This window comes from Pteropus vampyrus, unplaced genomic scaffold (assembly GCF_000151845.1).
Source record: "Pteropus vampyrus isolate Shadow unplaced genomic scaffold, Pvam_2.0 Scaffold100, whole genome shotgun sequence".
Classification (NCBI taxonomy): Eukaryota; Metazoa; Chordata; class Mammalia; order Chiroptera; family Pteropodidae; genus Pteropus; species Pteropus vampyrus.
The window spans coordinates 2472963-2487141 of NW_011888881.1; the positions used below are offsets into that span (position 1 = coordinate 2472963).

The following is a 14179-nucleotide window of genomic DNA, read 5'->3' on the forward strand; positions in this document are numbered from 1 at the left end:
CCCTAGGGTCGTGGGGTGCCACTGGGGGACAGGTAAGGGGGCACGTAGGAGGTGGGTGGAGTGTTTACACAAGTCTGTCCCTGCCCTAACAGCCCCCCCAACTCGTGGACTGCAGCTTAGTCCACATGCCAGACCCAGGGTGGGGGCATGTGTCTTCCGCCCCATGTGAGAGCTGGGGCCTGAGTCACTAAGAGGAAGACCTGGTGGGGGGCGGGAGGTCAGAGGAATCTGGGACCTCCTCTTCCTGCAGACGACCTTTAAAGCTACCTCGCCCCGCCACACACATATCCAGACACCCAGCCTTGACTTTCCCCCTACCCCCCACTAATCCCTACCCTCATGCGCAAAGGGTATTATTTATGGTAAAGAGATAGCAACCTGGGGTGGGGAGGGGGTGCTGCAGGGCCAAAGACAACGGTCAACCCTGGGAGACATGCTGGGGCTGGGGGGGGGGAGGAGCTGGGAAGGAGGCACCTGAGACGCTGCTGCGTAGGAGGCAGCAGGAGCAGAGGGAGGGCAGCTCAGAGAAGACGGTGTGGACTCTTCTCCCTTCCTGCGGCAGAATGGGGAAGGACGCCCCTGGACAGGGGTGGCAGATAAGCTGTGAAGCCAGACTGTGCTGAAGGGTGTGGGGAGGGGGCCTGTGCTATCTGCCCCCAGCAAGCACACACGCTAACAAGTGCTCAGGAGCGCGGCACCCCACACACGTCCCCCTGGCGCTGCCCTCTCTTCCACAGGTGTCGTTAGAGGCGAGGCTATTTCGGACATGCTAATGAGCCTATGCCAAGCCTGGGCCCCTCCAGCAAACACACCTACATGTGCACACGGTAGATGGGGGAGTAGTGACAGCAAGGAAGGACAGGCTTTTCCCCCGGACACAGAAACCCGATGCCCTACTGCTCTGGAAGGAGCGCAGCTGTGAAAGACAAACACATCACACCCAAACAAACACACTCCATGGCTGATGGGAGGTGATATGGCAGTGGGATGAGGGCTCAGAGCTGTCAGACAGGCGGGAGAGACAGACGGGCTGTCTTTTCGCTCTGGCTGCTCTTACCCTCTCTGGCCGGCTCAGAGCGACTGCTCCCTGGGATAGGCGAGTGATGGGCCAGGCCCCTGGAGCACAGGGCTTGACAGCAGCAGGGTGCCGAGGAGGCAGGAGGCACACAGTAATCCCAGCCCACTCGCCAAGGCAGCCCACAAAAATCATGGCTCTAAACACAGCGCCAGCCCCAGAGGCCCACTACACGGCCGGCAGCAAGCGGGCTGCATGGTCCCATCACCAACACGTGGACACGCAGCTACACACCCGGCTCTGCAGCCCCACTCCAGCTGTAAACCCCCAGCCTCACATGGCCATACACGGCAATACACCTAAACACGCAACCACGCCACAGCCATATGCACAGACATAATACACAGCTTTAAATGTGGACACACACAGCTGTACACATGGAGTCACAAACACATGGCCACACACGTCGACATGTCCACACACACACAGCTGCACAGACCTACAGCTTGACATGTAGACACAGGAAAACTGCACATGAACACACACCCACACAAGAGCTGTACACAGACACAGAGCCACACACACACAGCAGTGTAGGGCACGGCCCCCACAGCAACGCTCCTCGCCAGCCCGCCTCATAGCCCTGTAACACAATCACATGCAGTTAGACACACAAAGCCCAGCAACGCGTGCACATAGCCATCCACACAAATACAGCCACACCCAGCCAGTCACATCCTGATGCCCACATGGGCAGAGCCTCACCTGGGACCACCACTAGCAGACCCACCCATGGTTACACACGCAGAACCAAAGGTAGGCGTGTGTGTGCACATGTACACAGGCAGTACGCAGATACCAACCAGCCTAGTGAGATGTCCTCACCTGCTGGGCAGATGCCAGCATGAGCACAGGCACGCTCGAGCCACAGACACAAAGGCACCCCTTGGAGGCAGACGAAGGCCTGGGAGCTTCCCACCCGGGCGTGCTCAGCTCTCATGCCCCCTGCCCTGCTCTCCAGCCGCTCAGGGGAGCCTCTGGGACTGCTGTAATGGACGGACAGCTGTCCACTGGGGGCCACAGAGCAGGGAGCAGAGGGCCTCCCAGACCTCCTTCTCCCCCCACTCAAGGGCACGGGGCCCTGTTCCTTCCTTTCCTTAGGCTGGGGGTGCCCCTGCCTGCTCCCGGCCTGTCTGCACAGGGCTCCCCAAGATAGAACAAACAAATGCACAGCCCAAATCCAGGTGAAACAAGAAAATCATTTGTTTTATTCCGAGTCCTGGAAGCTCCAATGAGAATCTGAAAAAAGATGTAACAGAGGCAGCAGCCCAGGGGCTGGCTGCAGAAAACAGTCCACGGCCTCCCCGGCCCTGGGAGCCAGGAGGGCAGTGAGGAGAAGGCTTAGCTAGAGGCCGGCGGCGGAAGTCGGGGTCCCAGCCTGGCCGGAAGGTGAAGGAGGAAGAGGGCTGAAGAGTCTACTCAGTTCCTCAGTGACTGCCCCAAAGGAGGGCGTGGGCCATGGGTTACTCTTCGCCCTTCTCAGGGGTACTGAGCTCCCGGGGCCACTTGGGGGTCCCCAGGGGCTCCGACTCAGGACTCGGCCTTGGCTCCCCCAGGGGTCCCTCGCCTTCCAGGTCCAGCTCCTCAAAGGACGATCCACTGGCGCCCGACTCGCTGTAGCTGTGCTCGCTGCGGGTGTCACCGTCATCCCAGCCACGGCTGCTCACCCCAGGGGACAGTGTAGCAGCTGAAGTCTCCCGACTGCCAGGACCCACCTCCAGGCTTACAGAACTCGTGTCACTCACTGTGTCAGCTCCTGTGCCAGGAAGAGGGAGCACAGGTTAGCTGGGACCCCCACCCCCTCCTCGCATAGAGACGGAGGCTCTACGGCCAGCCCGGTAGCTCATGAATAATAAAGGCACCCCAGGCTCAGGAGGGTCATTCTAGCTGCCCTCTGCCCTGACTGGGGCTGCAATGACTGGGGGTGAGCGAGGGGGGGAGGGGAAGGAGGGCAGCCTGCTGTGCATGTCTCTCCCTGCCCCGAATCAGCCCCGAATCAGCCCCCCCGGCTCCCTGCATTCCCACAAAGCCTGCTGCTCCCCGCTCCCCCCACCACCAAAGTCCATTAAGGACCACTCAGCCCCGAGGTGAGAGGCTGAGGGTAGAACAAAGACCCGAGTGGTGGCCCCTCCTCCACCCCCACGTTTGTCCATGGCCAGCTACAGAACACTGCCCACAGGCGTGAGGACAGAATGGACCAGGAAGCCTCCTCCCTTGCCCTCCTCCCCCTATGCAGGGTTCCCCAGGGAGCAGCTTGTCCAGGAAGTCAGTGGCCCCCACCTCTGGGCCATGCTGAGCCCCCATCTGAGGAGAGGCTAGGGCATGAATGGGAAGAAGTCCTGAGAGATCCCCAATCAGTTGCCCCAAAGGAGGGTGCTGGGATGAAGCACTTTAAGGGCTTTCTCCTCTGTGCCTGGGTCACCCAGAGGAGCCCTTGCTCACCCCCAACAGCTGCTGGTTCCTGAGCCACTAAGCAGCAGAAGGGGACCGAGGGAGCACTCCACTGGCAGCCGGAGAACCCTGACACAGTGCTGAGCTGGGCTGAGGGTCCAGACCCCCCCAGCCTGTCCCTCCCACACCCACATGTCCCCCAGGAAGCGGCCCTTCCTCTGCCCTGTTGAGGAGCAACCCCTCAATTCCTCTCCCCAGATCAGAGGCACTGACAGCAGTTGGGGTGGCAAGGAGGGGCCAGGAGCTCAGGCCTACTGTGCGTAGGACTGTGGATTGTGGGAAGGCTGATGTGCCTGCCTTCCTGTGAGAGCGGGAAGGGGCAGCTCTGAACATCACAGAAGATGAAGGGGCCAGCTTCCCCAGACCCTGTCTCCATGGCGATGGAGCCCCCAGCCAGGCGCAGCTGGGGACTGCTTGGCCTTTGAACTTGTCCTGGAACTTTGAGCCTCAGCTGGGGTCTAGAAGGGGGTGGGGGGATTTGGGATCTGCTCCCTGTCCAGTCCCCTTGGCCCCAAGAAGATGTTCCCTGGGCCCTACTGGCAGAGGCACAGTGAGCTCTGCTCTGCAAGCGCCAGGCTACTCAGTTTTCTTGCTGGGACCCCAGTCATGGCTCCCAGGGTACAGCCTGGGCCACACCCAGAGTTGGGGGTGGTTCCCACTCACCCTGGCTTAGGACACCTGCCCCTCATTTGACCCTTAAATGATGATCAGTGTCCCAGGGGCTGCCAGCCTGGAAGAAGCAAAAGAGGGGGCCTGGCCCTCTTAAACCATCATGTTCTTCCTGCCCATTTGCCCGCTGGCTGGGATCCAGGTATGAAAACCTCCTCCGCCTCCCAGCTCCTGGGCTCCAAGTGATCAGAGGAAAGAACCCAGGGGCTCCCCCTCCGGCCAGGGCCCAGCATGCTGGGAGGAGGGCAGCCCCTAGGGACATGTGGACACTTCTGGCAAAGGAGCACAAGGCAGGGAAGCGGCGCCCCTCCAGTCCCACCAGTCTACGTAGGAGGAAGTCCCCGAGTCCTGGGGCTGTCCCAGGGTACCGATACCCGCAGGGCTGCTGGGGCAGGGAATGAAGCTGCCACCTTCACCCCAGTCCCACTTCCTCTGCTGCCCACAGCCAGTGCAAGGAGATCAAATATTCATCGCCTCCCTGGAGCTAAATAATACATCAATGTAATAACAGGCACAAGGCAGCTAATCACCCCCTTTCACCTCCCAGCCTGAGAGGGGCCCCAGCAGGGAGGCAGGGACAGGCCAAGCCTTGGGTGGCTGGGCACCCACTATGCACTGCCATGTAAGTGGCATGCACCTGGCAGGCAGACTCCCAGAGTCCGCCCCGGGTGTCAGGACAGGCCCTGTCAGAGAGGGGCAGATCTCGCGGCCCCCACACCAGGGAGTGGGCGGGCGGGCTGGTGGGGAGGACAGGGCCAAGAGCTAGGGGTGTGGGAGCCTTGGCTGCAGCCGGCTGTGGCGGGTGCCAAGGAGTCCTTTGCCACCCCGGCAGGCACTGTGCGTGAGGGAGGCTGGGTGGGTGGGCCAAAGAGGGGGGTGAGGCAGCAGAGAGAGGTCAAAGGAAGGCCAAGGTGCTCTCCCCCTCCTGCAATGAGTACTGCCTGGGCCCGCTGACCTTGTGACACACCCCGTGCCCACAGTAGGGACACTGAAGAGTGTCTGCCGGGTACCGCCAGGCGGGTGGGAGCAGTGCCCCACGGAGGTAATTAAGTGGCAGATGAAGCTAACTGTGTTGGACACAGCCCCTAGGGAGTGGAGACTGCCTCTCGGCACCCCCACCCCTGCCAACCATGCCTCTCTGGGGTGACCTTGGCTGCTGAAGGCTGGATGGACAGAGGGAGCCTCCTAAAGAAGGAAGTGAAGAGGGACACCGCCCCAGACTGGCCTGCACCGCCCCCAGCTCTCGGGCCTCCACTCACAGAGGCCCCACCGGCACAGCCGAGGGTCGGACCCCCTGCGACTCCTCGGGATGTTACCCATGAGGACAGCCCATGGTCACAAGAGGTCATGACGGGGGTAGGGCTGGGAGCGGGCAAGCATCCTCTGGCCAAGACCTAGGGCGCGAAGGCTTGCTGCAGTGGCAGGGGCTGGGCACCGAAGCGGCCCCCTCTGCCCGCTCTCCGGCTGCTCTTTGGCAGGGAGGCGGCTGGCTCTGGGTGGGACCCCATGCCGGGGGGCAGGAGAACATCTTCCGCTTCTTACCTTCCAGATCCAGTGCCAACCTTACTTCCTGATGAGCCCACCCAAGTGACGCCTTTCCCGAGCAGCCTCAGTCCCCACCCACCACGAGCACCCAGCTGTCTGTGATCTGTGTCCCTAAGGGTACTACTCCTGCTGCCTCTGAAGGGAATCCGGGCAGAATCTTTGCGTCTGTGTCGCCAGGAGTAACATGCACGAACCCACACACACGTGGACCCACGTGTCTGGGAATAGGCAACTCTGCTTTTGAGTCCTGGGGTGGACACTGGACACCCACAGTGCAGCCCAGCCAGGAGGAGCCTCCTCGACCACGTCCCGCACACCCGGAGAGAGGGCTCCAGGCAGGCCGGCCTCGCTCCCCACCCTCCGTACCTGTGTCGTCCACCTGCGTGTCACTGGCCTCGGCAGGCCCCCGACTTTTCCGCTCTGTCTCCTTCACCTCAGGCACATAGAAGTCTCCCTGTCGTGCCAGTGGGCACATGAAGTAGATCTGGTCTTGTTGGTAGATCTCCAGCCGAGGGTGGGCACACAGCTTCCGCTCCTTGTCAGGGAGGAAGGGGAAGGATGAGCCCCACAGGGCCCCTGACCTGCTGGTCCCCGAGTGGCCCCAGGAACTGACCATGGCCGGGTCCCAGGGGACTCTGCCTGCTGCCCCAATCCCCCTCCAGTTGCAAAGCCCTGCTGAGGGGGCACACGGAGCCCCTAAGGGCAGGCCCCACACTCCAGGGGGGCAGGGGTCTGAGGATCTAGGGGTCCTGGGGACAATGTCCTAGGACAGGAGCTAAAAGAACCCCAGAGCCTGGCACTGCCAATCCTACGTGTGTGTCTGTGTCAGAAAGCACTGGTCTTGCAGAGCCATGGAGCTTAGCATACCGGGTCACTCCAGGACAGGGACCCCACAAACTACAGCCCCAAGAGCCCAAGCCAAGCCAAGATGTGACCTGCCACAACTTCCATCCCAGGACCCCAGACCTCCTCTCCAGCCTGGACAACACTGACTGACCAACTGACCAACAGACACCAGGAGAGGCCAGCGCGCTGACCCTCAGGCCTCCAGGCCCTGCCCTTGCAGACACGTTCCTGACAAGTCCTGGACAGGGGTTCCAGGCCAGCTAAATCCCTCTTCTCCTCCCACCCCACTGCAAGTTCAGGGCTATGCCAGCCTCCGAGACTATCGGATGTGTTGGGTCGCTGCCCTTCTTACCACGGGGCCATAATTTCGGCTGAGGGGCAGCCCCGAGGCTGGACAGGCAAGCAGAACAGGTATGTCTAACACAGGTCGTCATCCTCGACTCCGCAGCGGGTTGAAGTACCAGCTGATAGGGTCCCAAGTTCTGAGACAGGCACTCCACGACTCTGAACGCAGAGCCCGAAGCTCCCCAACCCGCAGCGCGTGTGGGTGGGGAGGCGCCAGAGCTGGCCGAGGCAGAGACAGTCAGAACAGGGTCAGCTGCAGCTTGCTCCTGAGCCCCGCCCCTTCCTACAGTAGAGCGCAATTACCCACTAAGATGACCGCAAGGCCCCTGGCCTGTCACCGCTCACCCGCCAACCTTCACAAGATGGCTATTTATAGCGCCCGCCTGGCTCCCACCACGAGCTCTGAAGTGAGCTTTCCACTTAGCGGTAATGAGACACTGAGCAGCCGGTGGGGAGAGGCCACTCCAGGACTCCGCTCGTCCGCCTGCCTGGCCGAGCCTAGGCTGAGGGTTCCCCTCTAATCAAAGCAAGTGAAGAGGGGTGAAAAAGAGCCCCTGGGAGGAGAGAGGAAAGAATAAGCCTAAAAGATTTCTCCGGCCAGGGCTCTCAGCAGCCGGCTGGAGGCAGGATGCATCTAGGCCACGTGGGGGCGGATGGCCAGGCCAGCTCGGCCTGATTCCACGGAGGACCCAGGCGAAGACTTTTACCCTAAGTCTCCCTGTGCTCAAACGCAGAGTGGGACCCCCTAGCCCAGACACTTGTGGGGCCAGTGAAGGAAAATCATTTTTAACAGTTTGAGTCTGATCTTTCTTTGCCAGCCTGGGGTGCTCCTTGGGCCATCTCCGGAGCCCACCCCTGGCCCCTCCCGTCTTTGGGTACACCGATGGCTGCCTCCGCTTCCCCACCTGCCCACGCACTCACACCAGCCCTGGTCCTGAGGAGGACGTGGGCCGAGAACACGTCGGGAGGCAGGAGCTACCCGGCTTTGGGGCCGTTCTAATGCCAGCACTTGGGGGTGGGCATCTGCCGAACCCAAGCCCCACTCAATGAAATGGGTCATGTCACCAGGGCCAGGGTGGCCCTCCGAAGGGTCAGGTCTTCCCTGTTGGCCAGAGGGAAGAAAAAGGAAGAGGCCTCCCAAAGCCAATCAGGACGGGACCTTCGCCAGCATCTCCATGCCCTGGGCACTCCAAGCATCCAAAGGGAAGGCCCCTTCATGACCATCAGTTACCTGGTGGCCCATCTCTCGAGGGCTGTAGACAGGTGGCTTTTGGGGGTGCTCCCAGGAACCAGAGCCTGTGCTCACCCAGAAATTCCGGGGACAGTGGAGCCCTACCCCAACCTCTGCCAACACTCAGGCCGCCTGCCTGGTTCCCCTTTTGGAAGTCACAGGGATAATAAGAGGGAACGGTGCTCTCTCCACCTCCCCTCCGAGCTGGGCATCACGGTGGGCCGCACCAGGCAGCCACCCTTGCCACCTGCTCTGTCAGCCCCCTCATTGGCAGGCGGGAGGCAGCTCTGCGGCTGCTCTGCGCATCTGCCTCCTCCGGAGAGCCCAGCTCTGAAGTTGCCTGGCTGTGGACAGCCCCGTTGCCATGGAAACTGTATCCTCCATCCTTGCTGTAGCCTTCATCTCAAAGCCATCGGGAGAACGGAGGAACAGGGAAAACAGAGGAGGGAGAGAAAACGGTGGCCTGGCTACGCACCCCTCCTTCCCTGCCCAGTCCCCCCTCCTCGCAGCACCCCACACAGGGAACACCGCTGCCCAAGCCTGCTCCCAGGCCCCTGGAGGGACAGCCTCATGCCAAAGGCCAGCCCGGCCCTACCCTCACCACCTGGAGGCCCCTGGCACTCTCTGTGGAGGGAGGCACGAAGCTAATTAAAATCTCATTGACAGCTCAGCCCCAAATCATTTTAACACACGCTAGGTCCTGTCAAAACTCAGACTTGGGGGCAGAAGAGAAGGGGCAGGAAGAAGGCAAAGGTACAAACCTCCAACCCAGGCCCACGGGCATGGGACGGGCTCACGGATGTCCTTGCAGCCTCTCCTGGGAGACCTGTCTCTGTGCTCTGCTCACTGAGCAATAGTGAATCCAGTGGTAGCTGGGGATGGAGGGTGAGAGGCAGGACTGGCCATACCCCCTGTCCCTAAGTGACTGGGGGAGAGGACAAGACCTTCCCCTCTCGGGAAGCGAGGGCAGCCTCGGGCCAGCTCTCGGGGCCCCGCTGCACGTCGATGAGCCGGTAAGTATTGGAAAATTGTTGAAGGAAGGCGAGGCCAGCTGCCTCTCCCTCAGCTAGCCCCAGGGAGCCCTCAGAGAGCAGACTGCCAAGAGCCAAGGACGCCAGGTCAACGCCACACTGGGCTGGGACTGCTGGTGAACGGGACATGGAGTCCTCTCAGCCCTGGGCACACCCTTTCCCATGGCCAGGTGAGGCCCGAGGAAGCATCACCAGGACAAGGGAACCTGCTCTGGCCACTGAAGCCACTGGCCATCGGATGATGCCAGAGCCCAGGGCAACTCCCTCCCACACGCAGACTCAGAGGGACCACTGGGCCCCTCTCTACGGTGGAAGAGATGCGGATGTCCACAATCCTCCCCATCTAACAGGAAGAAGCCAGCTCATCAGGCCAAGGTGCCACCTGGAGCTGCTACAAACAGGATAGAGGCATTCTAGTCCCCAAAGCTCCAAGGCTCCCCTCCCACCTGGACCTCCCACAAACAGAAACAAAGGGGAGACGTGGGACACCGCCCACAATGCAGGGATTTCCAGGAGACCTCAGTCACCAGCACTCCCCCCACCCCTGCACCCACACTGGCTCACCCCACCCCCCATGGTGCTGGCGGGCAAAGGAAGAAGCAGTGCCACAGGGCCACTGCCTCGGCCACCACAGGGACACACCACGACACCCCCTCCTCGCCTCAGGTGGTGCTCACCTCCCGAGTGGGGGACGAGCTGGGCCAAGCAGCTGGGCCAAGGCTGCCCACAGGCCCACAGCGCCCCTCCGCCCCGCCGGGAGGGCTTAGTGAGTGGAGGGCGGGGAGACAGGGCCTGAACTACCTTCGCCTGGCGTTCTGCTTCGGGCAGGTGTCGGGGGCAAAGAGTCAGGCCCGGGTAGATATGGAGAGTGGGTCTCACTCCTGGGCTACTCAGAGCTCCGTGACCTCAAACCCCCAAAAGGACGCGGTAACGAGTGCAGGCCCAGGACTGGGTCACGCATCTCCTCCATGTGCTCTAGGCCCAGAAAGGAATGAGGTCTGCTGTGTCCATCTCCACCCAATCTCCACTGCCACCTCCGGCCCACTGGGGTGGGGGGCCCTGGCCCTCTCTGTTCACCCCGAGCTGCCCAGCCCGGCCCATCCGTCTGTGGCAGGCTGGACAGCTGGGCAGCCGCGCAGCCAGCAAACAGCTGTTGCATCCCACCCGAGGTGGTGGCATCTCTTCGCTGGGTGAAGCGAGGCATGCTGATTTTTAATTACACAGACATGGACGCACACCCGCCTGCACACAGCAGTCCCCGTGAGCGGGGCTCAGACCCTAGAGGCCCCTTAGGCAGCTGGCCTGCATTGCACGTGCAAAGTGATGGGGAGGCACAGCAGGGGTAGTGGCTGGAATGTGACACATTGTTATTATTCTGCTCTGGAACTTCTGTCAACTTCCCCCTCCCTGGCCCCCTCTCCTTCCCACTGGGCCTCCCAACAGCCTCGGCCCAGAACCTGAACCTGTCTGCGGGGTGGGAGGCGACAGAAGGAGACAGCTCTCGGGGCCCTGCGGTGCCAGCAGGGAGAGCCTGCAAAAGGGTTACTGAGCACACTCCCCAAAGCTCTGAAAATGGCAGGCAGAGGACAGAGTGAGAAGGGGCCATCGGGGAGAGCGGAGACAGGGCAGGAGGTGGAAGAGAGAGCTCTACTCAGGAGCCCAGAGCCTCGGCCTAGCTACTGGCGGATGGGGGGCCTCTCCCTGGATCTCAACCTCCCCAACTATAAGATAAAGAGATTGGAATAGAGGATCTCAAAAGAACTGAGAAGCTGGAAAAGATGAATAAAAACACCCTTGCTTAAAGATAAGACAATTATATACTTGAAACTCCCCCAAAAATCAATGGAGAAACTACCACAGATATTAAGATCAGAAAACACAAAGCACGGCTCATTTTTATAAATGCTAGTCAGACAGTTAGGAAAGATAATGGACGCGAGCAATGACGGCCTCCTGGGGGCCGGGTCTAGCCCAGGGCCACTTAGGAGCCCCCCTGAATGGCAGGAGCCTGGGGAAGACTGCAGAAAGGGGAACGGGGTGCGGGGGTAGTGAGGAGGGAGGCGTCCGCTGTGGCTGGCACCCCAGCCCGCTGTGCCTGCTGCTGCCGCTGCCTGAAGACTTTTCATTTTCACCTCCGAGTCGGCAGCCGCCATGCAATTTACACTTGTGCTCACATCCCTACGTGCCCAGGACCTGGCTCCCTGGGCGGCCCTTGGGGGGGTCCCTGGCGGCGTTTATTACTCTGCCCATGAACTTCTGGGAGACCAGGGTGGGCCAGGGCACTGAGGAGCAGGGGAGGGTGATTTCCTCTAAGCAGGCACAGGGGACACAAGCCCTTGCACGCCCTAGTAAGTGGGTGGACCGGGAATCCCCTGGCCCTACAGCCATGCTCAGACTCTCTTCCCCAGGGCCCAGGCGGCCCATACCCGACCCCAGCTCAGCCCTGCTATGGCCTTCCTGGGCTTGTGAGGAGCAGAGTTAGCACTCCATGGGGAGCTGGGGGGCTCTGTCCTGGGACCCCACCATTCTCCCTGTGGGAGGGGACCACAGCTTCCCAGGCAGCCCGGCTGCCATGACAGGCTCCACGGGCCCCTCTCCAGGGCCCGGCTGCTCTCTGCAGCATCTGCGCAGTCAAGGACCTGGAGCCCCGTCCGGACAAGTGACGAAATGCTGCTGACTGATTACCCAGCAGCGGGAAGGCTGCTCGGTGCAGATGGAGCCACGAAGCCAAGCGCCTGGGAGCCGGAGGAACCAGAGCGCGCCAGAGGGCAAGGACAGGTGGGCGAGTGCAGGAGCCCGAACGCCTCACGCCAGACTGGCGCCTCTGATCTCTGCTCGCCCCTCAGGGAGGCCCTTCCCCTGGAGCCGCGGGTGTCCCGTCTGCACAGCTGGACGCTGGCCTCTCCTTATCCAAGGGCTCTGCTGAAGGGCAGAGGTGCTCTGCTCTGCAGGACAAGCCCCCTCCTCGATCCCGGAATCCCAAGCTTTCTGGAGAAGAGCAACAGAAATTTTCCTGTTGAGTCCCATCTGCCTGGGGAAAGAGGCTCCCTCTGGATGGTGACGGCCAAGCCCACGGCACCATCCAGACAAGCCTCAGCCCCCAGGGTCCTGCAGGGCTGCCAAGCTACCACATCGAGCTGGTATTTTGAGAGTGGTAGCTCCCACGCCCGCCCCAGCAAAGGCTGGCTTTGCGTTTTCACTCCTGGGGTAGGGGAGTGGGGAGGGGTGAAGCCAAAGGGGCCGAGGAGCAGGTGCCAGGGCCTAGGCCGGCAGAGGGGAGGGGCCTGGCCTCCTGCGAGCCCTCCACATCCCAACATGCAGGGGCGTGGTGGGGTCCCCTCTTGGCCTGGGGGGATCAGCGCTACTCTCAGCTAACTTGTTAACCTCGCCGAGAGTTCGGCTATGGCCTCTGGCTCTTCCGCCCACCTCCCTGTGCTCAAGGCCTGTTCCAAAGCCCCGCCTGGACAGGTCAATCACCCATCTGCTCAGACAGCATCAGTGGCTCCCTGGAGCCTACGGGACCCAGCCTCACCTCCTGGGCCCACATTCTCGCTCCTCCCCTGTACTCCAACCACAACAGATACATAAGCCTCGCCCAAGCCGGCGCCTCTGCCTGAACCGCCCTCCCACCTGGAGAACGCTCAGCGCATATGCCACCCCCCCGCCCCGGACACCCCCCCCCCGCAAAGCTGCTCTGCCTGTGCCAGTGAAGCCATCCCCTCCCCGCCTCATATCCCCTGGGCATGGCGAAGCCTGGTGGCTGGAGATACGAGGGAGGAAAGAGTCTGGGGGCTCGTCACTCAGCCCCAGGTCCTGGCACTGCTGAGCGCCCTCCTCCCTGAGCTGGGGCGAGCCAATCAGCAGGTGGCAGCACTGGCAGGTGAGCTGGCCCTGGAGCCCCAGTGAGGAAAGCTTGGCACGGAGCCATCTCCACCTCACTGAGGGTGAGGACAGGAGGCCCAATAAGGCATCTGCAGCAGCTGTTCCCTGTGCCCGCACAGCTGCCAAGGCCCCCCTTGACGAGTGCCTGCCGGGGAGGCGGGCAGCCGGACTCTTGCTGCCCTTTGCTCCCGGCTGCCTCAGCACTCTGCCAGGCCCCAGGACCAGGATGCCAGTGAGGAGCAGCATGGTCCCAGCAGTGGGCATCCAGGTAAGGAAGCCCCAGCGGGATGTGAAATTTGGGGTCCTCTCTCTCTGCATGTCCATCACCTTTGTTGAGCTAATGTGGGGAGGTTCTGAGCTTTATTTTCAATAAAGGAAGTCCTCCTAGCGCCTCGGCGCAGTCACTAACTTCTCCGAACCAGAGCAGAGCCACCCCAGGGGAAGCAGGCGAGGGTCCGCGTGCAGGCCCCATCCCTGGCTTCCAGCCAAGGGGGCACCTCAGCACGGCCCCAAGGCTCCTGCTTAGAGCAGTCTGGGAACTATGGTCTGGGGTCCCTGTCCACTTTAAACCCCTGGTAGGACAACCCCATCAACTCAACTGTTCCACACAATAATCATAAGTGTATGAATTATTCATTTAACAAACGTTTATGGAATATCTTTTTGGGTGCCATGATAAAACAGGATGAAGCATATAAAGAGCTTAGCAAAGTCTATGGCATGTTGGAGGTGTCGGGTAAGTGACATTTTGCTCAGCTGAATAGCTAATACGCACAGACAGAGCAGACGAGCTCTGTCCACTAGCTCTCCTGCCCCTAGTGCCCCAGCTTTTCCCCAAGTCTACGGAGAAAGAGCCAACGCCTGACCTCCAGGGCCGGCCTGCACTCGGACAACGCCCTGGGTCTCTCAACTCAGGAGAAGATGCCCAAACATCACAGGACCCCCAACTCCCAGAAAGCAGAGGCCAAGGGGAAGGGGCTTTATGGAGATTGTGGATCCTGCCGACAGGAAGTCAGGCGCAGGGAGGTGTGGCTGCCAGTCTAACACTCTCAATGACCTCCCCCGCCAGCTGCTGCAGACGGCGCTCAGGGACCTCTCACACGC

The 14179-nt window shown here is 61.4% G+C and overlaps 1 protein-coding gene across 7 annotated transcripts in view; it reads right to left on the reverse strand.

Annotated features, from left to right (window-relative positions):
• Positions 1-2254: 2254 nt before the first annotated feature.
• Positions 2255-14179, reverse strand: part of TEX264 (testis expressed 264) — a 27383-nt gene continuing 15458 nt past the window's right edge. For all 7 annotated transcript variants that reach the window (XM_011364668.2, XM_011364671.2, XM_011364673.2 and 4 more), the window contains 2 exons: positions 6107-6275; positions 2255-2831 (listed from right to left, as the gene is read on the reverse strand). In XM_011364668.2, coding sequence (XP_011362970.1) covers positions 2539-2831; positions 6107-6275 — 462 coding nt within the window. In that variant the 3' untranslated portion in view covers positions 2255-2538. The remainder of the gene's footprint in view (positions 2832-6106; positions 6276-14179) is intronic.